The 26458-nt window shown below is 47.1% G+C and overlaps 1 protein-coding gene and 1 pseudogene across 4 annotated transcripts in view; one reads left to right on the top strand and one right to left on the bottom strand.

The window, feature by feature from the left end:
• TBC1D19 (TBC1 domain family member 19) overlaps positions 1 to 26458 on the bottom strand; it is a 503848-nt gene that overhangs the window by 227642 nt on the left and 249748 nt on the right. For all 4 annotated transcript variants that reach the window (XM_063922181.1, XM_063922190.1, XM_063922171.1 and 1 more), the window contains 2 exons: positions 18324 to 18396; positions 4130 to 4168 (listed from right to left, as the gene is read on the bottom strand). In XM_063922181.1, coding sequence (XP_063778251.1) covers positions 4130 to 4168; positions 18324 to 18396 — 112 coding nt within the window. The remainder of the gene's footprint in view (positions 1 to 4129; positions 4169 to 18323; positions 18397 to 26458) is intronic.
• LOC134933550 (5S ribosomal RNA) lies at positions 832 to 950 on the top strand (annotated as a pseudogene).

Below are 26458 nucleotides of genomic sequence, written 5' to 3'. Positions count from 1 at the left end.
CCACTTCCGTTTTTTTCCGCGCATGCGCCAGCGGCGATTTTATCCATTCATGTGGTCCTCTGTCTGTGTGTTCATTGGTAGTTACTGGCAGCATTTAGTTCGTAGGGAAAAGGTTGGATTAGTTTTTGTCCATGCAGCAGCGGCCATTTTTGATGGGATTAGGTCCAGATCTTCCAGATTGCGGCGGCCATTTTCTAGTAGCTCATTGGATAACTTTCGAATGCTCCAGATATTCATGGCAATAAATTCCATATAAAAACAATAAGTAAATGAGAGTATCAAAAATACATCATTATTTGTAAACAATTTATCTACTTAATCTTAGGTGTGCAGCACTTAGTGAATAATACTAATATAAATAATAATAAATACCAGCAAAAAAATTTCTACGCACAACTCCATTCCGGAAGCCCTGACCTTTAAGGCTATCGAACTGGTGAAACTAGGAGATAGAGGAGGAGATCTCGCCAATAAATTATCACGTTGCGAGATTTTTTGGATATTCCAACTACAGACATTACAACCGAAAGGATTCAATGCCAATTACGAGATCGCCCCCTTTTTATAAGATACTGTATTTAACTTCTGAGTGTTCTCCATGTCTCTCCCCAATAAATAAAGACCCCCAAACCTTCCCCCCTCCCTCCCCCCCCTCCTCCCCACACTCCCCCTGACTATTTACCCATAAACTTCATAGCCCTCTCCAACCCCCCCCCCTCCCTAATCACTACACATCACTCCTCTCCCACGTAATCACAATTCATCACCATATGACGCTTTTAAATACAAAATAATATCGCGGTTGGAGTAACAACCTAGAAGGCACAACGTCGTTACAGTCAAACCACGCTGAAAATGCCCAAACACATCCGATCTTGGAAGCCAAGCAGCGTTGGGCCTGATCAGTACCAGTGAGGGGGACCACCTGGGAAGATCAGGTACTGTATGGAACGAGAATCAATAGAGGCCTAAGAAAGGAAATATACCGTATATACTCGAGTATAAGTCGACCCGAATATAAGCCGAGGCACCTAATTTTCCCCAAAAAAACTGGGAAAACTTATTGACTCGAGTATAAGCCTAGGGTGGGAAATGCAGCTCTAGCCGTACACAGCCCTCATACTGCCGGATATGCCCCCCAGTGCCAGATATGCCCCCACAGTGCTAAATATGCCCCCATGGTGCCAGATATTTGCCCTCATAGTGCCAGATATGCCCCCACATTGCCAGATACACATATTCCCCCACGGTGCTAGATATGCTCCCACAGTGCCAGATATGCCCTCATAGTGCCAGATATGCCCCCACAGTGCCACATATGCCCTCATACTGCCAGATAATCCCCCACAGTGCCAGATATGCCCTCATAGTGCCAGATATGCCCCCACAGTGCCAGATATGCCCCCACAGTGCCAGATATGCCCTCATAGTGCCAGATATGCCCCCACAGTGCCAGATATGCCCCCACAGTGCCACATATGCCCTCATACTGCCAGATAATCCCCCACAGTGCCAGATATGCCCTCATAGTGCCAGATATGCCCCCACAGTGCCAGATATGCCCCCACAGTGCCAGATATGCCCTCATACTGCCAGATAATCCCCCACAGTGCCAGATATGCCCTCATAGTGCCAGATATGCCCCCACAGTGCCAGATAATCCCCCACAGTGCCAGTATGCCCTCATAGTGCCAGATATGCCCCCACAGTGCCAGATATGCCCCCACAGTGCCACATATGCCCTCATACTGCCAGATAATCCCCCACAGTGCCACATATGCCCTCATAGTGCCAGATATGCCCCCACAGTGCTACATATGCCCCCACAGTGCCAGATACCGTATGCCCTCATAGTGCCAGATATGCCCAGCCCCCAACTACCTCCCCCCCCCCCCCGACACACCCGCGCTCCCCCCGTAGCCTGTCTCTACTCACCATCAATGACGCGACACGGGAGTGCAAGCAGCGGCAGGCGGTGCGGGCAGCGGTGGCCGGCCTTGGGACAGAACGCAGCGGCTGAGGCGGGCGGCGTGGCGGTGCTTCAGCGAGCATGGAGAGGGAGAAGGATGGCTGCAGCAGCGTCACTGGTTGATGCACCAATTACAGTGCGCTGCTGCGGCTCCCGAGTCCCCCTCCCTCCTCCTCCTCCTTCCCTCATGGCTGCTCCCTGCGCTCTGCTCCTGCACAGGACTCCGGGAGCATCACTCGAGTATAAGCCGAGGGGGAGCTTTTTCAGCACAAAAAATGTGCTGAAAAACTCGGCTTATACTCGAGTATATACGGTACTCCGTGCCTGTATGGGTTCACAGCTAGCACATATAACAAGCCTTTTACTTATTTTCATTTATTATTAACACAGGGCTTATGTGCACTACAAGTCACATGCGGGATATCTCATACTCACGATGCTAAATTAACTGTATGCACGCCCATCCTTATATAAGATATGTTTCATTTTCACTAAGAAATTCGTGAACTCCAACATCACATGTTAAATCACTTAGCTATTCAATAATTAATATGTATATCTCATATTTTTTGCTGGTATTTATTATTATTTATATTAGTATTATTCACTAAGTGCTGCACACCTAAGATTAAGTAGATAAGTTGTTTACAAATAATTATGTATTTTTGATACTCTCATTTACTTATTGTTTTTATATGGAATTATTGCCATGAATATCTGGAGCATTCGAAAGTTATCCAATGAGCTATTAGAAAATGGCCGCCGCAACCTGGAAGATATGGACCTAATCCCATCAAAAATGGCCGCTGCTGCATGGACAAAAACTAATCCAACCTTTTCCCTACGAACTAAAAGCTGCCAGTAACTACCAATGAACACACAGACAGAGGATCACATGAACGGATAAAATCGCCGCGGGCGCATGCGCGGAAGAAACCGGAAGTGGGGCGGAAGTGACACGCTGTGTCCACCGCACCCGGAAGTGTGGCGGAAGTACTGCCAATTGACTGTATAAACGCTCCTGAAGTAATTTTAGGACTTTTAGCACACTCGTTTTTACTTGTTGTTACTTGCATTTAACTCCTAATAACCTGGCAATGTCTAACCTGCATTTGCTAATGATTTTAAAGTAAATGATAACTAGGTCATATGACTCCCTATGATGTCATAACCCTCCCACCAAGTACTATGTCGATAAATAGATAGTCAGACTCATTCTGTCCCTACCCCTTGAAGAAGTCTCATTAGACGAAACGCGTTGGTTGATCTGTACCTACCTCATTCTAAGATAAGGAAAATTTTATTTTATTCACTTTTACTGTAGTTTATACTTTCATTTAGTGCTTTTAGTTCAGCTGTGTTTTTATTGTTGTCCCATTTTTTCATGTGTCTTTTATGTTCAATAATAAATAGAATTTTTATTGTTAACATTGGCAATTGAAATTATTTTGATACCGTGGTCGCTACATATCCCTCATCCCCCCTGTTTCTCCCATATTTACTTCAGGGATTTACCACCCCTGTATTTTTGAGGGACTGAGCTGACGCCCCATTAGTAGCATTGGGGAGTATCATACAGGCTTGCCATCTTTATAACATACCTGTTTTACATCACATGTGGCGCAGTATTAATCTTTTGTTTATATATATATATATATATATATATATATATATATATATATATATATATATATCTATATCCAGTGCTCAAGTCATTGTGCCTTTCCCTCTTCTACTGTGATAGTACTAACTGTGGGCACAGCGAGACAGTCTGTCTAGAACATGCCCTGGCAGCAGTAATGACTCCCTTGTGTAAGTGGACATATTTCTGATGTAAAAAACGGTTCCGATATGCTTTGACAACATCCTATCATTATATGAAAAGATAATATGAGGAGTTATGATAAAAGTTTAAATTATAACTGTGAAGCTTCTTTTCAGTTAACATGCATTAGCCCCAAATGAGAACATAATTTAACTGATGCTCGCTGATCCCTTAATTGTCTTGCAGTGTTGAGTTCTGTAACTTCATTTGCTGGATTATGTTTTACACTATGAGAAATATTGTCGCTGCTTACTAAACGTGTCCATTAACACTTATATACAGTATATGTATGAGGCTTTCTACGAGACAAAATACAGTGCAGTAGCATTACATACCTTTTTTCCCAATACGAAAATGTTCATTCTCAAATAATTCTTTTAAAAAAAAGAAAAACAGAAAAAAATAAGAATTTACTTACCGATAATTCTATTTCTCGGAGTCCGTAGTGGATGCTGGGGTTCCTGAAAGGACCATGGGGAATAGCGGCTCCGCAGGAGACAGGGCACAAAAAAGTAAAGCTTTACTAGGTCAGGTGGTGTGCACTGGCTCCTCCCCCCATGACCCTCCTCCAGACTCCAGTTAGGTACCGTGCCCGGACGAGCATACACAATAAGGGAGGCATTTTGAATCCCGGGTAAGACTCATACCAGCCACACCAATCACACCGTACAACTTGTGATCTAAACCCAGTTAACAGTATGACAACAGAAAGGGCCTCTTAAAGATGGCTCCTTAACAATAACCCGAATTAGTTAACAATAACTATGTACAAGTATTGCAGATAATCCGCACTTGGGATGGGCGCCCAGCATCCACTACGGACTCCGAGAAATAGAATTATCGGTAAGTAAATTCTTATTTTCTCTATCGTCCTAAGTGGATGCTGGGGTTCCTGAAAGGACCATGGGGATTATACCAAAGCTCCCAAACGGGCGGGAGAGTGCGGATGACTCTGCAGCACCGAATGAGAGAACTCCAGGTCCTCCTTTGCCAGGGTATCAAATTTGTAAAATTTTACAAACGTGTTCTCCCCCGACCACGTAGCTGCTCGGCAGAGTTGTAATGCCGAGACCCCTCGGGCAGCCGCCCAAGATGAGCCCACCTTCCTTGTGGAGTGGGCTTTTACAGTTTTAGGCTGTGGCAGGCCTGCCACAGAATGTGCAAGTTGAATTGTGTTACAAATCCAACGAGCAATCGACTGCTTAGAAGCAGGTGCGCCCAACTTGTTGGGTGCATACAATATAAACAGCGAGTCAGATTTTCTGACTCCAGCCGTCCTTGCAATGTATATTTTTAAGGCTCTGACAACGTCCAACAACTTGGAGTCCTCCAAGTCGCTAGTGGCCGCAGGCACCACAATAGGTTGGTTCAGATGAAATGCTGATACCACTTTAGGGAGAAAATGCGGACGAGTCCGCAGTTCTGCCCTATCCGAATGGAAGATTAGATAAGGACTTTTATAAGATAAAGCCGCCAATTCAGATACTCTCCTGGCAGAGGCCAGGGCTAGTAACATAGTCACTTTCAATGTGAGATATTTCAAATCCACCTTTTTCAATGGTTCAAACCAATGGGATTTGAGGAAATCTAAAACTACATTTAGATCCCACGGTGCCACCGGAGGCACCACAGGAGGCTGTATATGCAGTACTCCCTTGACAAAAGTCTGGACCTCAGGGACAGAGGCCAATTCTTTTTGGAAGAATATTGACAGGGCCGAAATTTGAACCTTAATGGATCCCAATTTGAGACCCATAGATAATCCTGATTGCAGGAAATGTAGGAAACGACCCAGTTGGAATTCCTCCGTCGGAACCCTCCGATCCTCGCACCACGCTACATATTTTCGCCAAATGCGGTGATAATGTTTCACGGTGACTTCCTTCCGTGCCTTAATCAAGGTAGGAATGACTTCTTCTGGAATGCCTTTCCCTTTTAGGATCTGGCGTTCAACCGCCATGCCGTCAAACGCAGCCGCGGTAAGTCTTGAAAAAGACAGGGACCCTGCTGTAGCAGGTCCCTTCTCAGAGGTAGAGGCCACGGTTCGTCCGTGAGCATCTCTTGAAGTTCCGGATACCAAGTCCTTCTCGGCCAATCCGGAACCACTAGTATTGTTCTTACTCTTCTTTGCCGTATGATCTTCAATACCTTTGGTATGAGCGGCAGAGGAGGAAACACATACACTGACTGGTACACCCAAGGAGTTACCAGTGCGTCCACAGCTATTGCCTGTGGATCTCTTGACCTGGCGCAATATTTGTCCAGTTTCTTGTTGAGGCGAGACGCCATCATGTCTACAATTGGTCTTTCCCAACGGTCTATTAACATGTTGAAGACTTCTGGATGTAGACCCCACTCTCCCGGATGAAGATCGTGTCTGCTGAGGAAGTCTGCTTCCCAGTTGTCCACGCCCGGGATGAACACTGCTGACAGTGCTATCACGTGATTCTCCGCCCAGCGAAGAATCTTGGCAGCTTCTGCCATTGCACTCCTGCTTCTTGTGCCGCCCTGCCTGTTTACATGGGCGACCGCCGTGATGTTGTCCGACTGAATCAACACCGGCTTTCCTTGCAGGAGAAGTTCCGCCTGGCTTAGAGCATTGTAGATTGCTCTTAGTTCCAGAATGTTTATGTGAAGAGACTTTTCCAGACTCGTCCATACTCCCTGGAAGTTTCATCCTTGTGTGACTGCTCCCCAGCCTCTCAGGCTGGCGTCCGTGGTCACCAGGATCCAATCCTGAATGCCGAATCTGCGGCCTTCTAATAGGTGAGCCTTCTGCAACCACCACAGAAGTGACACCCTTGTCTTTGGTGACAGGGTTATTCGCAGGTGCATCTGCAGATGCGACCCTGACCATTTGTCCAACAGATCCCTTTGGAATATTCTTGCATGGAATCTGCCGAATGGAATTGCTTCGTAAGAAGCCACCATTTTTCCCAGGACTCTTGTGCATTGATGTACTGACACTTTTCCTGGTTTTAGGAGGTTCCTGACCAGATCGGATAACTCCTTGGCTTTTTCCTCTGGAAGGAAAACCTTTTTCTGAACCGTGTCCAGAATCATTCCTAGGAACAGCAGACGAGTTGTCGGGATTAAATGGGATTTTGGAATATTCAGAATCCACCCGTGTTGTCTTAGCACCTCTTGAGATAGTGCTAAAGCTGTCTCCAGCTGTTCTCTGGACCTTGCCCTTATTAGGAGATCGTCCAAGTATGGGATAACTAATACGCCTTTTCTTCGAAGAAGAATCATCATCTCGGCCATTACCTTGGTAAAGACCCGAGGCGCCGTGGACAATCCGAACGGCAGCGTCTGAAACTGATAGTGACAGTTTTGAACAATGAACCTGAGGTACCCCTGGTGTGCGGGGTAAATCGGAACGTGTAGATACGCATCCTTGATGTCCAAGGATACCATAAAGTCCCCTTCTTCCAGGTTCGCTATCACTGCTCTGAGTGACTCCATCTTGAACTTGAACTTTTTTATGTAGAGGTTCAAGGACTTCAGATTTAGAATAGGCCTTACCGAGCCATCCGGCTTCGGTACCACAAATAGAGTGGAATAATACCCCTTTCCTTGTTGTAATAGGGGTACTTTGACTATCACCTGCTGAGCGTACAGCTTGTGAATGGCTTCCAACACCCTCTCCCTTTCGGAAGAGACGGTTGGTAAGGCAGACTTCAGGAAACGATGAGGAGGATCCGTCTCTAATTCCAACCTGTACCCCTGAGATATTATCTGCAGGATCCAGGGGTCTACCTGCGAGTGAGCCCACTGCGCGCTGTAATTTTTGAGACGGCCCCCCACTGTCCCCGAGTCCGCTTGAGAGGCCCCAGCGTCATGCTGAGGTTTTTGCAGGAGCCGGGGAGGGCTTCTGTTCCTGGGAAGGAGCTGCCTGTTGGTGTCTCTTCCCTCTTCCTCTGCCTCGTGGCAGGTACGACAAGCCCTTTGCTCTCTTATTTTTGTAGGAGCGAAAAGGCTGCGGTTGAAAGGTCGGTGCCTTTCTCTGTTGGGGAGTGACTTGAGGTAAAAAAGTGGATTTCCCGGCAGTAGCCGTGGCCACCAAGTCTGATAGACCAACTCCAAATAACTCCTCCCCTTTATACGGCAAAACCTCCATGTGACGTTTTGAATCCGCATCGCCTGTCCACTGTCGTGTCCATAAGGCTCTTCTGGCTGAAATGGACATAGCACTCATCCGAGATGCCAGTGTGCAAATATCCCTCTGTGCATCACGCATATAGATAAATGCATCCTTTATTTGTTCTAACGACAGTAAAACATTGTCCCTATCTAGGGTATCAATATTTTCAATCAGGGATTCTGACCAAACTACTCCAGCACTGCACATCCAGGCAGTTGCTATAGCTGGTCGTAGTATAACACCTGCATGTGTGTATATATTCTTTTGAATAACTTCCATCTTTCTATCTGATGGATCCTTAAGTGCGGCCGTCTCAGGAGAGGGTAACGCCACTTGTTTGGATAAGCGTGTGAGCGCCTTGTCCACCTTAGGGGGTGTTTCCCAGCGCGCCCTAACCTCTGGCGGGAAAGGGTATAATGCCAATAACTTTTTTGAAATTATCAACTTTTTATCAGGAGCAACCCACGCTTCATCACACACGTCATTTAATTCTTCTGATTCAGGAAAAACTGTTTGTAGTTTTTTCACACCATACATAATACCCTGTTTTACGGTATCTGTAGTATCAGCTAAATGTAACGTCTCCTTCATTGCCAAAATCATATAACGTGTGGCCCTACTGGAAAATACGTTTGAATTTCTACCGTCGTCACTGGAATCAGTGCCCGTGTCTGGGTCTGTGTCGACCGACTGAGGCAAAGGGCGTTTTACAGCCCCTGACGGTGTTTGAGGCGCCTGGACAGGCATTAATTGATTGTCCGGCCGCCTCATGTCCTCAACTGACTGTTTAAGGGAAGATAAACCATCACGTAATTCCACAAATAAAGGCATCCATTCTGGTGTCGACCCCCTGGGGGGTGACATCTGCATATTTGGCAATTGCTCCGCCTCCACACCAATATCGTCCTCATACATGTCGACACCACGTACCGACACACACCGCAAACTCACAGGGAATGCTCTAATGAAGACAGGACCCACTAGCCCTTTTGGGGAGACAGAGGGAGAGTCTGCCAGCACACACCACAAAGCGCTATATATACAAGGGATATCCTTATATTAAGTGCTCCCTTATAGCTGCTTTAATATATATATATATATAGCCATTAATGTGCCCCCCCTCTCTGTTTTACCCTGTTTCTGTAGTGCAGTGCAGGGGAGAGACCTGGGAGCCGTTCTGACCAGCGGAGCTGTGACAGAAAATGGCGCCGTGTGCTGAGGAGATAGGCCCCGCCCCTTTTTCGGCGGGTTCTTCTCCCGCTATTTTTCCAGTCAGGCAGGGGTTAAATATCTCCATATAGCCCCTATGGGCTATATGTGAGGTATTTTTAGCCTTGTATAAGGTTTATATTTGCCTCTCAGAGCGCCCCCCCCCAGCGCTCTGCACCCTCAGTGACTGCCCAGTGAAGTGTGCTGAGAGGAAAATGGCGCACAGCTGCAGTGCTGTGCGCTACCTTATGAAGACTGAGGAGTCTTCAGCCGCCGGTTTCCGGACCTCTTCACGCTTCAGCATCTGCAAGGGGGTCGGCGGCGCGGCTCCGGGACCGGACTCCACGGCTGGGCCTGTGTTCGATCCCTCTGGAGCTAATGGTGTCCAGTAGCCAAGCAGCAAATCCACTCTGCATGCAGGTGAGTTTACTACTTTCCCCCTAAGTCCCACGTTGCAGTGATCCTGTTGCCAGCAGGACTCACTGTAAAGAAAAAAACCTAAACTAAACTTTCTCTAAGCAGCTCTTTAGGAGAGCCACCTAGATTGCACCCTTCTCGTTCGGGCACAAAATCTAACTGGAGTCTGGAGGAGGGTCATGGGGGGAGGAGCCAGTGCACACCACCTGACCTAGTAAAGCTTTACTTTTTTGTGCCCTGTCTCCTGCGGAGCCGCTATTCCCCATGGTCCTTTCAGGAACCCCAGCATCCACTTAGGACGATAGAGAAACATTGTTTACAATATCGGAAATAGAGACTGAGGAACAATAAACAAGTGGATGTAAATGTAACTGGTTTCTTATTCAATGCTCAGCCTGCGGAGGGAACCACCAATAAAGTGATCCTTGTTCTTCCGGAAACAGAAACAGCAGACAAACATTTGGGCGCTGCAGATGTAGCCACACTCATTGTGGCTGCAACTAAGCTGCTGCGATGCGTGTGTGCATATATTCACACCCGCGATGCATACCCATTGCATTGCCTAGATGCGGATGCGGGTGCGAATACGCTCATTCAGGTGCGGATGATGAGCCTGGCTACATCTGTATTTCTACTGGCACTCATGTGTACAGCAACAGATTAACCACTGAAAGGCAAATGGATAACAGGATTTTAATACCTACTGGTAAATCCTTTTCTCCTAGTCCATAGAGGATGCTGGGGTCCACTTCAGTACCATGGGGTATAGACGGTTCTGCAGGAGCCATGGGCACTTTAAGACTTTTCTAGAGTGTGAACTGGCACCTCCCTCTATGCCCCTCCTCTAGACCTCAGTATAGGAACTGTGCCCAGGGAGACGGACATTTCGAGAAAAGGATTTACTGTTAAATTAACGGTGAGATTCCTACCAGCTCACACTCCAACCATGCCGCACAACATGGTATTCAACAAAACTCATGCCAACAAGCATGAACATTACAGCAACCGTGCTGAAAACTTAACAAAATAACAACTGCAGGTAAAGTACGCACTGGGCTGGGTGCCCAGCATCCTCTACGGACTAGGAGAAAAGGATTTACCGGTAGGTATTAAAATCCTGTTTTCTCATACGTCCTAGAGGATGCTGGGGTCCACTTCAGTACCATGGGGTTATACCAAAGCTCCAGTATGGGCGGGAGAGTGCGGATGACCCTACAGCACCGATTGATCAAACTTGAGATTCTCATCGGCCAAGGTGTCAAACTTGTAAAAGTTAGCAAACGTGTTTGCCCCTGACCAAATAGCTGCTCGGCAAAGTTGTAACGCCGAGACCCCCCGGGCAGCCGCCCAGGATGAGCCCACCTTTCTAGTAAAATGGGCATTCACCGAATTCGTTATCGGCAATACTGCCGTGGAATGAGCGTGCTGAATCGTACCTCTGATCCAGCGCGCAATGGTCTGCTTAGAAGCAGGACACCCAATCTTGTTGGTAGCATACAGGACAAACAGAGCCTCTGTTTTCCGTATCAGAGCTGTTCTTGCGATATAAATTTTCAAAGCTCTGACCACATTGCAGCGAAGGTGTCAGTAGCCACAACAGGTTGGTTTATATGGAAAGAAGAAACCACCTTCGGAAGAAATTGCTGACGAGTTCTTAACACAGCCCTATCTTCATGGAAGATCAAGTAAGAACTCTTGTGAGACATGGCCCCTAACTTACACACCCTCCTTGCGGATGCCAAGGCCAACAGCATGACCACTTTCCAAGTGAGAAACTTCAACTCTATTTCTTGTAGAGGTTCAAACCAATCCGATTGAAGGAACTGCAACCCCACATTAATATCCCATGGTGCCACTGGAGGCACAAATGGAGGTTGGATGTGTAGCACCCCTTTCACGAACGTCTGAACTTCTGGAAGGGAGGCCAATTGTTTCTGAAAGAAAACGGACAAAGCCGAAATCTGGACCTTGATTGAACCCAATCTTTGGCCCGCATCCACACCTGCCTGCAGAAAACGGAGAAAACGTCTTAACAAACTCTTCCGTAGGAGCCTTCATGGATTCACACCAAGACACATATTTTCTCCAAATACGGTGGTAATGTTTAGACGTTACTCCTTTCCTGGCCTAAATCAGAGTGGGAATGACTTCTTTGGGAATACCCTTTCGGGCTAGGATCCGGCGCTCAACGGCCATGCCGTCAAACGTAGCAGCGGTAAGTCTTCATACACGCACGGCCCCTGCTGCAGCAGGTCTTCGCGAAGAGGAAGAGGCCGAGGATCTTCTATGAGCAATTCCTGAAGATCTGGATACCAAGCTGTCCTTGGCCAGTCTGGGACAATGAGGATCGCTCGAACCCTTGTTCTCCTTATGATCTTGAGCACTTTTGGAATTAGTGGAAGTGGAGGAAAGACATACACCGACTGAAACACCCACTGGGTCACCAGTGCATCCACTGCTATTGCTTGAGGGTCTCTCGACCTGGAACAACATCTCTGAAGCTTTTTGTTGAGACGAGATGCCATCATGTCTACTTGAGGAACCCCCCAAAGGCCTGACACCTCTGATAAGAGTTCTTGGTGGAGGCCCCATTCTCCTGGATGGAGATCGTGTCTGTTGAGGAAGTATGCTTCCCAGTTGTCCACTCCCGGAATGAAAATTGCCGACAGAGCACTTGCATGTCTTTCTGCCCAGAGGAGGATCTTTGTCACCTCTGCCATCACCGCTCTGCTTTTCGTTCCGCCCTGACGGTTTATGTACGCGACTGCTGTTACATTGTCCGACTGGATCTGTACGGGTTGATCTTGAAGAAGATGCCCTGCTTGTAGAAAGCCATTGTAAATGGCTCTCAACTCCAAAACGTTTATGTGAAGACAGGTTTCCTGACTTGACCATCTTCTTTGGAAGCTTCCTCCCTGTGTGACTGCACCCCAGCCTCGGAGACTTGCATCCGTGGTTACTAGGACCCAGTCCTGAATCCCGAACCTGCGTCCCTCTAGTAGGTGAGAACTGTGTAGCCACCACACGAGTGAAATTCTGGCTTCTAGATGACAGGATTATCTTCCGGTGCATGTGTAGGTGGGATCCGGACCACTTGTCCTACAGGTCCCACTGGAATACTCTGGCATGGAATCGGCCAAACTGTATGGCCTCGTAGGCCGCTACCATCTTCTTCAACACCCGAATGCATTGATGAATCGACACTCTTGTTGGTTTCAGAATTTGTTTGACCATTCTCTTGATTTCCAGAGCCTTTTCTACTGGAAGAAATACCCTCTGTACTTCTGTGTCCAGTATCATCCCCAGAAAGGACAATCTTGTCGTCGGTTCCAATTGTAACTTTGGAAAACGTACGATTCAACCGTGATGTTGAAATACGGTCAGGGAGAGTGCCATGTTCTGCACCAACTTTTCCCTGGATCTCGCTTTTATCGAGAGATCTTCCAGGTCAGGAATTATATTGACTCCTTGTTGTCGAAGGAGGACCATCATCTCCTGCCATCACCTTGGTGAAAACCCTCTGTGCCGTGGAAGGTCCGAATGGCAACGTCTGAAATTGGTAATGACAGTTCTGTATTGCGAATCTCAGATAAGCTTGATGTGGAAGATAAATGTGAACGTGTAAGTAGGCATCTTTTATGTCTACTGACACCCTGAAGTCCCCCTCCTCCAGACTGGAAACCACTGCCCTCAGGGATTCCATCTTGTACTAGAACCTTTGCAGGTAGAGATTCAGAGCATACAGGTTTAGAATCGGTATGACCGAGCCGTCCGGCTTGGAACCATGAATAGGGTTGCAATAAACCCTTCTCCTTGTTGTAACAAGGGAACCAGGACAAAAACTTGATCCTGACACAATTTTTGTATTGCTGCTGCCACCACTTCCCTGTCTGGGATAGAAGCTGGTAAGGTCGATTTTGAAAATACGGCCTGGGGAAATGTCTTAAAACTCCAGTTTGTACCTGTGGGACTCTTATTTGTATGACCCACGGGTCTAGGCCAGATTGAACCCAGAACTGACTGAAGAGTTTCAGACGTGCCCCCACCTGAGCGGACTCCCGCAAGGGAGCCCCAGCGTCATGCTGAAGATTTGGCAGGAGCAGAGGTTGATTTCTGCTCCTGTGATCCTGGAGACGCTGTGGACTTTATTTCCTTTTCCCCTTTCTTTACCCACAAAGAGAGGGGAACCTTTACCCTTTTTTGTAATTTTTGGGCCGAAATGACTGCATCTGAGAGTGATGTGTTTTTTTCGCCGGCGCAGGAGCAATAGGCAAGAATGTCGACTTACCTGCGGTAGCCGCAGACACTAAAGCATCCAGCCCATCTCCAAATAAGGACTTACCTTAATACGGGAGAACCTCCATATTCCTTTTGGAATCTGCGTCAGCCTTCCATTGGCGAATCCACAACGCCCTCCGAGCTGAGATTGCCATGGTAGCGGCTCTTGATCCCAAGGGACCAATATCTTTCATGGGGCCAGATGTATTAACTTGGAGACGGCATAAGGAAGTGATAAACCAGTGATATATGCAAGGTGATAAAGGCACCAGCCAATCAGCTCCAATATGTAAATTAACAGTTAGGATCTGATTGGCTGGTGCCTTTATCACCTTGCACATATCACTGGTTTATCACTTCCTTATGCCGTCTCCAGGTTAATACATCTGCCCCAGTGTTTCTAGCATGTACGCAGCAGCGTCTTTGATATGACGTAACGTTAGGAGTATCTCGTCTATCTATTGTGTCAATGTCTAATGACAAGTTTTCTGACCACTTTTCAATAGCACCACTCACCCACACACAGGCAATGGTAGGCCTGAGTAGTGTCCCATTGGCCACATCAATAGATTACAACGTAGACTCCAATTTGCGGTCTGCCGGCTCCTTAAGTGAAGCCGTCCCAGGCGCAGGGAGAAAACACCTTTTTCCTTTAACTGTGACAGGGCACTGTCTAAAATGGGGGGGCGACTCCCAACTTTTCCTGTCCTCTGCATGGAAAAAGCTAAGCTGCCTGACTTCTTTTGGGAATCTGAAATTTCTTTTCGGGTTAAACCAGACTCCCTCCAAGAGACTGTTCAGCTCATGAGGTGGAAAGAAAGTTACTTCTTTACTAAGGTAAACCAGCTCCTGTGGTAAAGGAGGGGGCCCCGTAACTTGTAATACCTGCTTTATAGCTAAAACATGTTTTGAATCTTTTTCGCTAACTTAAGGACCTATTAACCTGGAATCACTAGTGTCGACACAGGAATCAGCGTCCGTGTCGGTATCAGTTCATACTACTTCTGCAAAAGTTTATGTGACCCAGAGGGGTCCCCTGTGGATGAAAGGCAGAACTATTAAAAATCACATCTTCAACAGATTATTTTCAGTTTTCCGAGACTTATCCAATCTCTTACTGATATGATTCACACTATCACGTAAATCTTTCACCCAGTCAGGCTCTTGGTGTCACATTACAACTCTGTGTCCCTAACATGGCTCCCACAGAGGGAGAGCTCCCTGCCTCAGACATGTCACACACGTGCACAATCACAGCACAGACACTCTGGGGCTTATAGGGGACAGACCCACAGTAAAATCTGTCAGAGAGACACAGAAAAACATTGCCAATCCACAACTCAGCGCTTAAACAAAAATCCCTGTGTCGTGTACTTTGTACACAGAGACTTTCTGCTCTATATATATATATATTGTCAATAATAGGTTATAATACCACAATATACACTTTCCCACCCTTTTTGCACTCTGATACTAAAATCATAAGTTGAGAGGAGGAGCAGCGTTTCTTCCCTTGCTCTTTGCTGGAAAAAAATGGCGCTGAGCAGTGTGCTGGCTGCCTGAGGAAGAAGCCCCGCACCTTGCAATGGCGCGTTTTTCCTCAGCAAACATGATGTAATATTCATACTGGCAGGGGTGTAGGATTGTGCCACGGCCCAATATGCTACCTTTTTGCCAGTCAGAGTAGGTTTTCATGCTGCCCAGGGCGCCGCCCCCCCCCCCCTGCACCCTGCTGTGCGCTGTGTATGGATAGCATGTCCGCGCAGCGTTCCCGCTCGCTGCGCGGTACCTTGAGCAGCCACGATGACCGGAGGTCCCTCTGCAGATCTCCGGTAATAATACTCACGCGTCTTCTGACTTCTGGCTCTGTTAGGGGGGTGACGGCGTGCTGTGGGAGTGAGCACATAGCCGCAGTAAGTGTTCAGTACCCTTCAGGAGCTAATGGTGTCCTGTCAGCAAGATGCAGAGCCATGAAACTCTTTAGAAAGTTGGTTCCTACTTCTTCCCCCTAACTCCCACGAAGCAGGGAGACAGTTGCCAGCAGTCTCCCTGAAAATAAAAAAACCTAACAAAGTCTTTTCAGTGTAACTCAGAGCTCCACTGGAGTGCGACCAGTCTGCCTGGGCACATTTTCTAAACTGAGGTCTGGAGGAGGGGCATAGAGGGAGGAGCCAGTTCACACTCTAGAAAAGTCTTAAAGTGCCCATGGCTCCTGCGGAACCGTCTATACCCCATGGTACTGAAGTGGACCCCAGCATCCTCTAGGACGTATGAGAAATAATAATTCTGACAGTGTTAAATCCAGAAGAATATAATATATAAAATGATGAAGTGAAAATGTACATAGCATAATACGTTTAATATAAATATATAAAACACACAAAACAAATATAGGACTAAGTTATCCCCAGTCTATAGCACTCAAACAGAACAATTCCACAGTGGTAGCAAATAGGCAGTTACTGCCTGGATAAAGAACTGGCAATGGACAGTTCTTCACAAGAGTTATACACCAGAAGGCAACCTGGGTAAGCTCTCTGGTACTTGTACTCAGCCAGGCTATCATCCCATGTTGGCCGGGGTTCCCAACCTCCTATCACCTGATGGGTGTCTCTGTCTCAGAGGGATGCGCTCAGGAACCAGCAGTTCTTACCCCTTCAGGTGAGATAGGAGCCGAAAAGGGAGAGTCCCAGGCCGCGGCCGCCATCTTGCGATGTGTTTGTTTCCGGGTGTTAGAGGCCACTATGCACAGTTGGCTTCCACCTTTTCCTACTGCTGGATCCCCACAGACGGGCTCCTCTTTCCACGTGGGAAGCACAGGCTGGGTAGGCACTGTAGTGGAATCCAACTGCAACGGACTGGCAGCTTCTTTCCATGAGGCTGCATCAGGCTCTTACTCTTTTATTCTATTTTATTTCATATTTTTTTGCTTTGATTGGTAACATGTTTAATACCACTTGTCCCCTACTACCCACTGTCTTCTCTTCCCCTCCCACCACTATTTGCTACCAGTTATCATTTTAGACTTTTGCTAACTTTCATTTGGCTGGACCCCCTTAGTATCGCCCACTTGTTCATTATCCTGCTTTGTGCCACTGCAGAAGCTACCATCTGAAACATACTAATTTTAAACTATAATTTATTTTGGTTTAAAATCTGTTGTACTTTTAATTACCCTGTTCTGATACTGCTACCTACCGTCTTCCCACTGCAACTGTTTTTGTCTCTCAGCAGTCTCCCACTGCGTTGTGCACTTCTTTTGTATCCTGTCCACTGTAACCTACATGGCTGCCTCACCTGGTACATTCAAGGGCTAGATAGGCATCCGTGGAATTGTTTACACAATTGGGTATTTTGTTTGTTCAATGCTCACTTTATCCTTGCACGACTCTCTTCCAAGTATTGCTAATTCTAACATTGTGCGACCAACATGGCTACCTTTCTGGGTGCTCTGAGACAGAGACGTGAAGTCTATCAATACAGGGTATATCATAATATTACACATGCATCAGTTTCCTATATATGCCTCGGGTCCTTGTATGGATTATCTTCTACAGTGTAACCTTCCTAGTGCACCCAACATGGCTGCCTCACCTGGCACGCTTGTGAATGGGATGGTTAAGTTAGGACACTACTCCTAGTGCTTCAACCACCCACTTTGCATCATTTCTTCTAGGCCTGACCTATTCCACCTAAGGTAATCCTAAGTAGTGCGCCTAACACAGTTGCCTCACCTGGTACCTTTTGTGGGTGGAGCATATAAATCTTGGAAGTTATTACCCAAAATGTCTGCACCAACCCTGCATTACGCTTACTGTGCTCTCTATATTTTCTTTTTACTTCTGTATTACTTAATCTTTTGTACCATGTGTTTTGGTTTTGTTGTCTGTAAAGCGACTTGCGTCCTGCTGGAGAAAGAGCGCTAAATAAAATGATTATTCTATTACTATATACTTCTGGATTTAACACGGTCAGAATTATTATATCCATTTGCCTGTGAGTGGTTAATCTATTGCTGTACCCAGGAGCACCAGTAGAAGCAGCACACACATTTTTGTCTGCTATTTCTGTTTACAATCTCATTCATTGTCACATAACTGCGATCCATGTATAAAACAAAGTAAAGCACTGAAATTCTGCATTCACTTTTGGGCAATAAGAATTAAATGCCAATGACTTGGACACATAAGGATACATTTTTCTCATACTTAAGTCCTCTGAAAGTGAACACAGTGATGGCAACCATTTTGTGGGCTTACCCAATATTCAGTAGATTGCAATTATCAGCTCACTAGACACTATTGACATCACTGATACATGTACCCCCTGCTGCAGTGATGTCATTAGGTTCTAGCGAGCTGATAGGAACAATATTGGTAAGGCAAATATCTGGCCTTGTCGTATATCAATGACAGACTAGAAAAAAAGAAACTGAGAGTAAAAAATTACTTACACCATAATATTAGCTATATGAGGTTTACCTGGAGGTACTGGTGTTGAGTCATCCACCCCCAATTGGCCTGTATTTAGACTAAGTTCTCCAAATAACTCTCTCTGTGAAACAGAAAATGTGTTTTAATAAGATTTTACTCACCGGTAAATCTATTTCTCGTAGTCCGTAGTGGATGCTGGGAACTCCGTAAGGACCATGGGGAATAGCGGCTCCGCAGGAGACTGGGCACAACTAAAAATAGGATTTTGGTACTTACCAGGTAAATCCTTTTCTTTGAATTCATAGGGGGCACTGGAGTACTCTTGGGATATGGACGGTGTTAGCAAGGACTGGGCACTGAATATTCAAATTTCAGTAACTCTCCTCCCCTCCATACTCCCAGAATACCAGTGTTCTTTTCCTGAGGCGAACAGGATAGAGAGGATGAACAATGGAGAATTACCTATAATATTATAACATAACGGACAACAATAAAGTTGACACATAACGTAACTGACAACTAACCAGTTGACACCATAACCGATAAATCGGTGAGAATGTGTTACCATAAGATCCCCTGAACTTACCACAACCAGGTAAAACTGCTCTGGGTGGGCGTCCAGTGCCCCCTATGGATTCAAAGAAAAGGATTTACCTGGTAAGTACCAAAATCCTATTTTCTTTTTCATCCACTAGGGGTCACTGGAGTACTCTTGGGACGTACCAAAGCTTCCCTCGTGGTCGGGAGAGCTGTTTGGCACCTGTAACACTAGGCGGCCAAAGCTAGATGCTGATGCAGCAAACGTATTAACTTGTAAAAGCGCACAAACGTGTACACTGATGACTATGTAGCCGCACGGCAATTCTGCGTCGTAGACACCCCACGACCAGCTGCCCCTGAAGTTTCCACAGAACGTGTGGAAAGAGCTGTTACTGATGTAGGCGGCTGTAACCTAGCATGAAGGTAAGCCTGACGTATTGTCAGTATAATCCATCTGGATAAGGTCTGCTTAGAAGCTGGCCAACCCATCTTGGTAGCATCATAGAGAACAAACAACGTATCCGTCTTACAAACTGTAGACGTTCGGGATACATAAACGCGTAATGCGCGTACCACATCCAAAGTTCCAGACTGTCCTGTTAACACAGGAACTACTATTGGTTGATTGATGTGAACATATGACACTACCTTTTGCCAGAAAATGGGATTCGTACGAAGCTCTGCTCTGTCATCATGAAAACTACAAACAGTGGCTTGCATGCCAATGCACCCAAATCTGAAACACGCCTTGCTGAAGCTAAGGCTAGGAGAAAAAATCGTTTTCCAAGTGAGAAACTTAACATCCACTTGATGTAAGGGTTCAAAGTATGAAGCTGTACAAAATCTAAAACCAGATTCAAGTCCCATGGCGCTGTAGGTGGAATGAATGGAGGCTGTACTCTGAGGACACCTTGCAGAAAAGGTGTGTGAGACGGCAATAGAGCCAATATTCTTTGAAAGTAAATTGACAAAGCAGATACCTGCACCTTTAGTGTAGATAAACGCAGTCCTCCATTTAACCCCGTTTGTAGAAATAACAAAAGACGGGATAACTTGAAAGATGATGTCGGAAACTTCCGAACTTCACACCAACCTATATAGGCACGCCAAATCCTGTAATAATGAGCTGTCGTAACTGGATTTCTAGCACGTAACATGGTTGTTATAACCGATAGTGGAATGCCCTCTCTTCTTAAGAGGGCGGTCTCAACAGCCACCCCTTCAAACGCATCCGCACTAAATCGGGGTAAAGGAATGGACCCTGTCGTAACAGGTCCGGACGTAACGGAAGCGGCCAAGGATCGTCTGCGAGTAAGCAACAGAGAGAGCAGCGGAAACGGTGGAAACAGATACCCGAGGCTGTACGGCCACGCAATCGTGAGAGCAACCACTGCCACTGCCTTTGGATCTCGCGTTCTGGACACATACTGGCTTTTGGTGATTGTGGCGAGATGTCATCAGGTCCACTGGAGGGTAACCCCACCTCTGGACCAACATGTGAAACACTTCTGGATTTAATGCCCATTCTCCTGGATGACAATCCCGATGGCTGAGATCATCCGCCTCCCAGTTGTCCATTCTCGTAATGAACACTACCGCCAATATCACTTGGTGATGTTCGGCCCAATTGAGGATTCGAGCTACTTCCCGCATTGCCATGCGGCTTCTCTTTCCCCTTTGTTTATTGACGTACGCGACCGCCGTTGCGTTGTCTGACTGCACTTGGACCGTCTGAGACCGAAGCAAGTGCACTACTTGTCGTAGCACATTGTAAATTGGTCGGAGTTCTAGGACATTTATAGACAGCAATCTGTCGTGATCCTCCCAGAGACCCTGGAGCTGACAATTTTGAACTACAGCTCCCCAACCTCTGAGACTCGCGTCTGTGATTAGCACTATCCAATTCCAGACGCCTAACCGAGTTCCTGCGGATAGATTGTGTACTTGGAGCCACCAGAGTACAGAAACTCTGGCCCGTGGAGACAACCTCACCCTCTAGTGAAACTGCAGATGCGAGGCCGACCACTGTGCGAGCACATGCAGTTGAAAAGGAAGTGAGTGAAATCTTCCGAACAGAAGCGCTTTGAAAGCCGCCACTATTGTGCCTAACAGGCGAATGCACAAACATACCGAGGCTTGAGCACTAATCGTACCAGATGACGAATAGTCTGTACTTTCTGTTCTGGTAGACAAATTCCTTGATCTACCGTATTGAGAATCATTCCTAGGAAATGAAGTCGTTGAGACGGAATCCGATGTGAATTCTTGAACATGACAAACCAACAGTGCTGAACCAGCACATTGTACCTTAGCAACGCATGTTGAAGGCGCAGTTGGTTGAGACGGAGCTTTGATGAGCAAATCGTCTAAGTACGGAACTATTATCACTAACAGGAATATGAGATGAGCCATCAAAACATACATCACTTTGGTGAATACCCTAAGCTCTGACGAGAGGGCAAACGGTAGAGTCTGAAACTGATAATGGATCTGCCGTATTGCAAACGCAAGAACCTCTGAAGAGGAGGCCAAATCGGAATGTGTAAGTACGCATCCTCGAGATCCAGCGCAATCATGAATTCCTGTGGCTCTAAACCTGCAAGTACTGTCCGCAGAGATTCCATCTTGAATCTGTAGTAAGTATGCAATATTGGCCTGACCAAGCCATCCGGCTTTGGTACTACAACAGACTGGAATAATAACCGTGACCTTGTTGGTGTACAGGGACCGGAATCAAAACTGCTGACTCCAGCAGAGAGTGAATAGCAATTTACCGAACCGTCCTCTTCCTACACAGGCAGTCCTGTGTTGAAAAACTGCAGAGGCGGTAGACTGCTTTTAACACTAAATTGCGGATCCACCCATCTGTGGATATCTGCAACCATACCAAATTAAACGTCTGAAGGCGTGCTCCCACAACTGGAGCACCGAGATGGGCTGGGAGCCCGCCATGCCACTGGCTTGCCGGTGACCGTAGCGTCCGGACGACTGGCGTTGGTTTGTTGAAAACCACGTCCTCGACCTCGCCTACCAGGCGTGGCTGTTTGTCTACCACGGCCTCGAAAGGGCTGAGGTCTAAAGGATTCGAACGCTGGTCCAGAGTATCCCGTGAAAAATACCTTTGTCCAAATCAGGACCAAACAACCTTCGCATAATGTAATGCTTCTATTCTTCTCTCGACCTTTGCCTCCGCCTGCTAAGGACGCAGCCAGAGCGCTTGTCGTGCCACAACGAGTGACGCTGAAAGGCGAGAACTGACTAAGCAGACGTCCGTAGAAGCTGTACATAGATAATCAGCAGCTTCGCAGATTTGATCAGCGAGAAGCATAAGGTGGACGTTTTGTAGGGCGGACCTGAGTCCTGTTATCCAGACAAGCAACGCCGTAGTTACCCAAATGCCAACCAAACACGGTCGAAGCAACACCCCTGCTGCTGTATACAGCGACTCTAGCATAGCTCCCATGGAGATGTCACTGACTTTAGAAACGGGTAACTAGACCGAAATCGAAATCCTGTGTATCAGCATCCTATTAACATCTTATTTAGAGATTCCACGCTGGAGATCTGTGGCCTTAGTAAAGACCACCTTATAAATTGTCAGAGCCTCTTCAGTCCCTGTAAACTTCAGAGTCTGACGCACCCACACTATCTGACTGCTGGTCTTCTCACATTCATCTTGCGCAGTTACGCCTGGCATAGAATCGTCAGGATTGCAACATAGCAGAAACTGGGAATTTATAAGGCAAATGAAAACTATCTGTGCAAAAATAAGAATTTACTTACCGATAATTCTATTTCTCATAGTCCGTAGTGGATGCTGGGGACTCCGTAAGGACCATGGGGAATAGCGGCTCCGCAGGAGACTGGGCACATCTAAAGAAAGCTTTAGGACTATCTGGTGTGCACTGGCTCCTCCCCCTATGACCCTCCTCCAAGCCTCAGTTAGGATACTGTGCCCGGACGAGCGTACACAATAAGGAAGGATTTTGAATCCCGGGTAAGACTCATACCAGCCACACCAATCACACCGTATAACCTGTGATCTGAACCCAGTTAACAGCATGATAACAGAGGAGCCTCTGAAAGATGGCTCACAACAATAATAACCCGATTTTTGTAACAATAACTATGTACAAGTATTGCAGACAATCCGCACTTGGGATGGGCACCCAGCATCCACTACGGACTATGAGAAATAGAATTATCGGTAAGTAAATTCTTATTTTCTCTAACGTCCTAAGTGGATGCTGGGGACTCCGTAAGGACCATGGGGATTATACCAAAGCTCCCAAACGGGCGGGAGAGTGCGGATGACTCTGCAGCACCAAATGAGAGAACTCCAGGTCCTCCTCAGCCAGGATATCAATTTTGTAGAATTTTACAAACGTATTTGCTCCTGACCAAGTAGCTGCTCGGCAAAGTTGTAAAGCCGAGACCCCTCGGGCAGCCGCCCAAGATGAGCCCACCTTCCTTGTGGAGTGGGCATTTACAGATTTTTGGCTGTGGCAGGCCTGCCACAGAATGTGCAAGCTGAATTGTACTACAAATCCAACGAGCAATAGTCTGCTTAGAAGCAGGAGCACCCAGCTTGTTGGGTGCATACAGGATAAACAGCGAGTCAGATTTCCTGACTCCAGCCGTCCTGGAAACATATATTTTCAGGGCACTGACAACGTCTAGCAACTTGGAGGCCTCCAAGTCCCTAGTAGCCGCAGGCACCACCAATAGGTTGGTTCAGGTGAAACGCTGAAACCACCTTGGGGAGAAACTGAGGACGAGTCCTCAATTCCGCCCTGTCCGAATGGAAAATCAGATAAGGGCTTTTTCAGGATAAAGCCGCCAATTCTGACACGCGCCTGGCCCAGGCCAGGGCCAACAGCATGACCACTTTCCATGTGAGATATTTTAACTCCACAGATTTAAGTGGTTCAAACCAATGTGACTTTTGGAACCCAAAACTACATTGAGATCCCAAAGTGCCACTGGAGGCACAAAAGGAGGCTGTATATGCAGTACCCCTTTTACAAACGTCTGAACTTCAGGGACTGAAGCTAGTTCTTTTTGGAAGAAAATTGACAGGGCCGAAATTTGAACCTTAATGGACCCCAATTTCAGGCCCATAGACACTCCTGTTTGCAGGAAATGTAGGAATCGACCCAGTTGAATTTCCTCCGTCGGGCCTTACTGGCCTCGCACCACGCAACATATTTTCGCCAATTGTGGTGATAATGTTTTTGCGGTTACATCCATCCTGGCTTTGATCAGGATAGGCATGACTTCATCCGGAATGCCTTTTTTCCTTCAGGATCCGGCGTTCAACCGCCATGCCGTCAAACGCAGCCGCGGTAAGTCTTGGAACAGACAGGGTCCTTGCTGGAGCAGGTCCCTTCTTAGAGGTAGAGGCCACGGATCCTCCGTGAGCATCTCTTGAAGTTCCGGTTACCAAGACCTTCTTGGCCAATCCAGAACCACGAATATAGTGCTTACTCCTCTCCATCTTATCAATCTCAGTACCTTGGGTATGAGAGGCAGAGGAGGGAACACATACCCTGACTGGTACACCCACGGTGTTAACAGAGCGTCTACAGCTTATTGCCTGAGGGTCCCTGGACCTGGCGCAATACCTGTCGAGTTTTTAATCATGTGGAAGACTTCTGGGTGAAGTCCCCACTCTCCCGGGTGGAGGTCGTGCTGAGGAAGTCTGCTTCCCAGTTGTCCACTCCCGGAATGAATACTGCTGACAGTGCTATCACATGATTTTCCGCCCAGCGAAGAATCCTTGCAGCTTCTGCCATTGCCCTCCTGCTTCTTGTGCCACCCTGTCTGTTTACGTGGGTGACTGCCGTGATGTTGTCCGACTGTATCAACACCGGCTGACCTTGAAGCAGAGGTCTTGCTAAGCTTAGAGCATTGTAAATGTCCCTTAGCTTCAGGATATTTATGTGAAGTGATGTCTCCAGGCTTGACCATAAGCCCTGGATATTCCTACCCTGTGTGACTGCTCCCCAGCCTCGCAGGCTGGCATCCGTGGTCACCCGGACCCAGTCCTGAATGCCTAATCTGCGGCCCTCTAGAAGATGAGCACTCTGCAACCACCACAGGAGGGACACCCTTGTCCTTGGTGACAGGGTTATCCGCTGATGCATCTGAAGATGCGACCCGGACCATTTGTCCAGCAGGTCCCACTGGAAAGTTCTTGCGTGGAATCTGCCGAATGGGATTGCTTCGTAGGAAGCCACCATTTTACCCAGAACCCTTGTGCATTGATGCACTGAGACTTGGCTCGGTTTTAGTAGGTTCCTGACTAGGTCGGATAACTCCCTGGCTTTCTCCTCCGGGAGAAACACCTTTTTCTGGACTGTGTCCAGGATCATCCCTAGGAACAGAAGACACGTCGTCGGAACCAGGTGCGATTTTGGAATATTGAGAATCCAATCGTGCTGCCGCCACACTACCTGAGATAGTGCTACACCGACCTCCAACTGTTCCCTGGATCTTACCCTTATCAGGGAATTGTCCAAGTAAGGGATAACTAAAATTCACTTCCTTCGAAGGAATATCATCATTTCGGCCATTACCTTGGTAAAGACCCGGGGTGCCGTGTACCATCCATACGGCAGCGTCTGAACTGATAGTGACAGTTCTGTACCATAAACCTGAGGTACCCTTGGTGAGAAGGGTAAATTTTGACATGAAGGTAAGCATCCTTGATGTCCCGAGACATCATGTAGTCCCCTTCTTCCAGGTTCGCAATCACTGCTCTGAGTGACTCAATCTTGAATTTGAACCTCTGTACGTAAGTGTTCAAAGATTTTAGATTTAGAATCGGTCTCACCGAGCTGTCCGGCTTCGGTACCACAACAGTGTGGAATAATACCCCGTTCCTTGCAGGAGGGGTATCTTGATCATCACCTGCTGGGAATACAGCTTGTGAATGGCTTCCAAAACTGTCTCCCTGTCAGAAGGAGACATCGGTAAAGCCGACTTTAGGAAACGGCGAGGGGGAGACGTCTCGAATTCTAATTTGTACCCCTGAGATATCACCTGAAGGATCCAGGGGTCTACTTGCGAGTGAGCCCACTGCGCGCTGAAATTCATTGAGACGGGCCCCCCACCGTGCCTGATTCTGCTTGTAAAGCCCCAGCGTATACTGAGGGCTTGGCAGAGGCGGGAGAGGGTTTCTGTTCCTGGGAACTGGCTGATTTCTGCAGCCTTTTTCCTCTCCCTCTGTCACGGGGCAGAAATGAGGAACCTTTTGCCCGCTTGTCCACGAAAAGACTGCGCCTGATAATACGGCGTCTTCTCATGTTGAGAGGCGACCTGGGGTACAAACGTGGAATTCCCAGCTGTTGCCGTGGCCACCAGGTCTGAAAGACCAACCCCAAATAACTCCTCCCTTAATAAAGCAATACTTCCAAATGCCGTTTGGAATACGCATCACCTGACCACTGACATGTCCATAACCCTCTACTGGTAGAAATGGACAACGCGCTTAGACTTGATGCCAGTCGGCAAATATTCCGCTGTGCATCACGCATATATAGAAATGCATCTTTTAAATGCTCTATAGGCAAAAATATACTGTCCCTATCTAGGGTATCAATATTTTCAGTCAGGGAATCTGACCACGCCAACCCAGCACT

This window comes from Pseudophryne corroboree, chromosome 1 (assembly GCF_028390025.1).
Source record: "Pseudophryne corroboree isolate aPseCor3 chromosome 1, aPseCor3.hap2, whole genome shotgun sequence".
NCBI lineage: Eukaryota > Metazoa > Chordata > Amphibia > Anura > Myobatrachidae > Pseudophryne > Pseudophryne corroboree.
The sequence above is the reverse complement of the archived record's forward strand: the minus strand, read 5'-3'. Positions and strand labels throughout refer to the sequence as shown.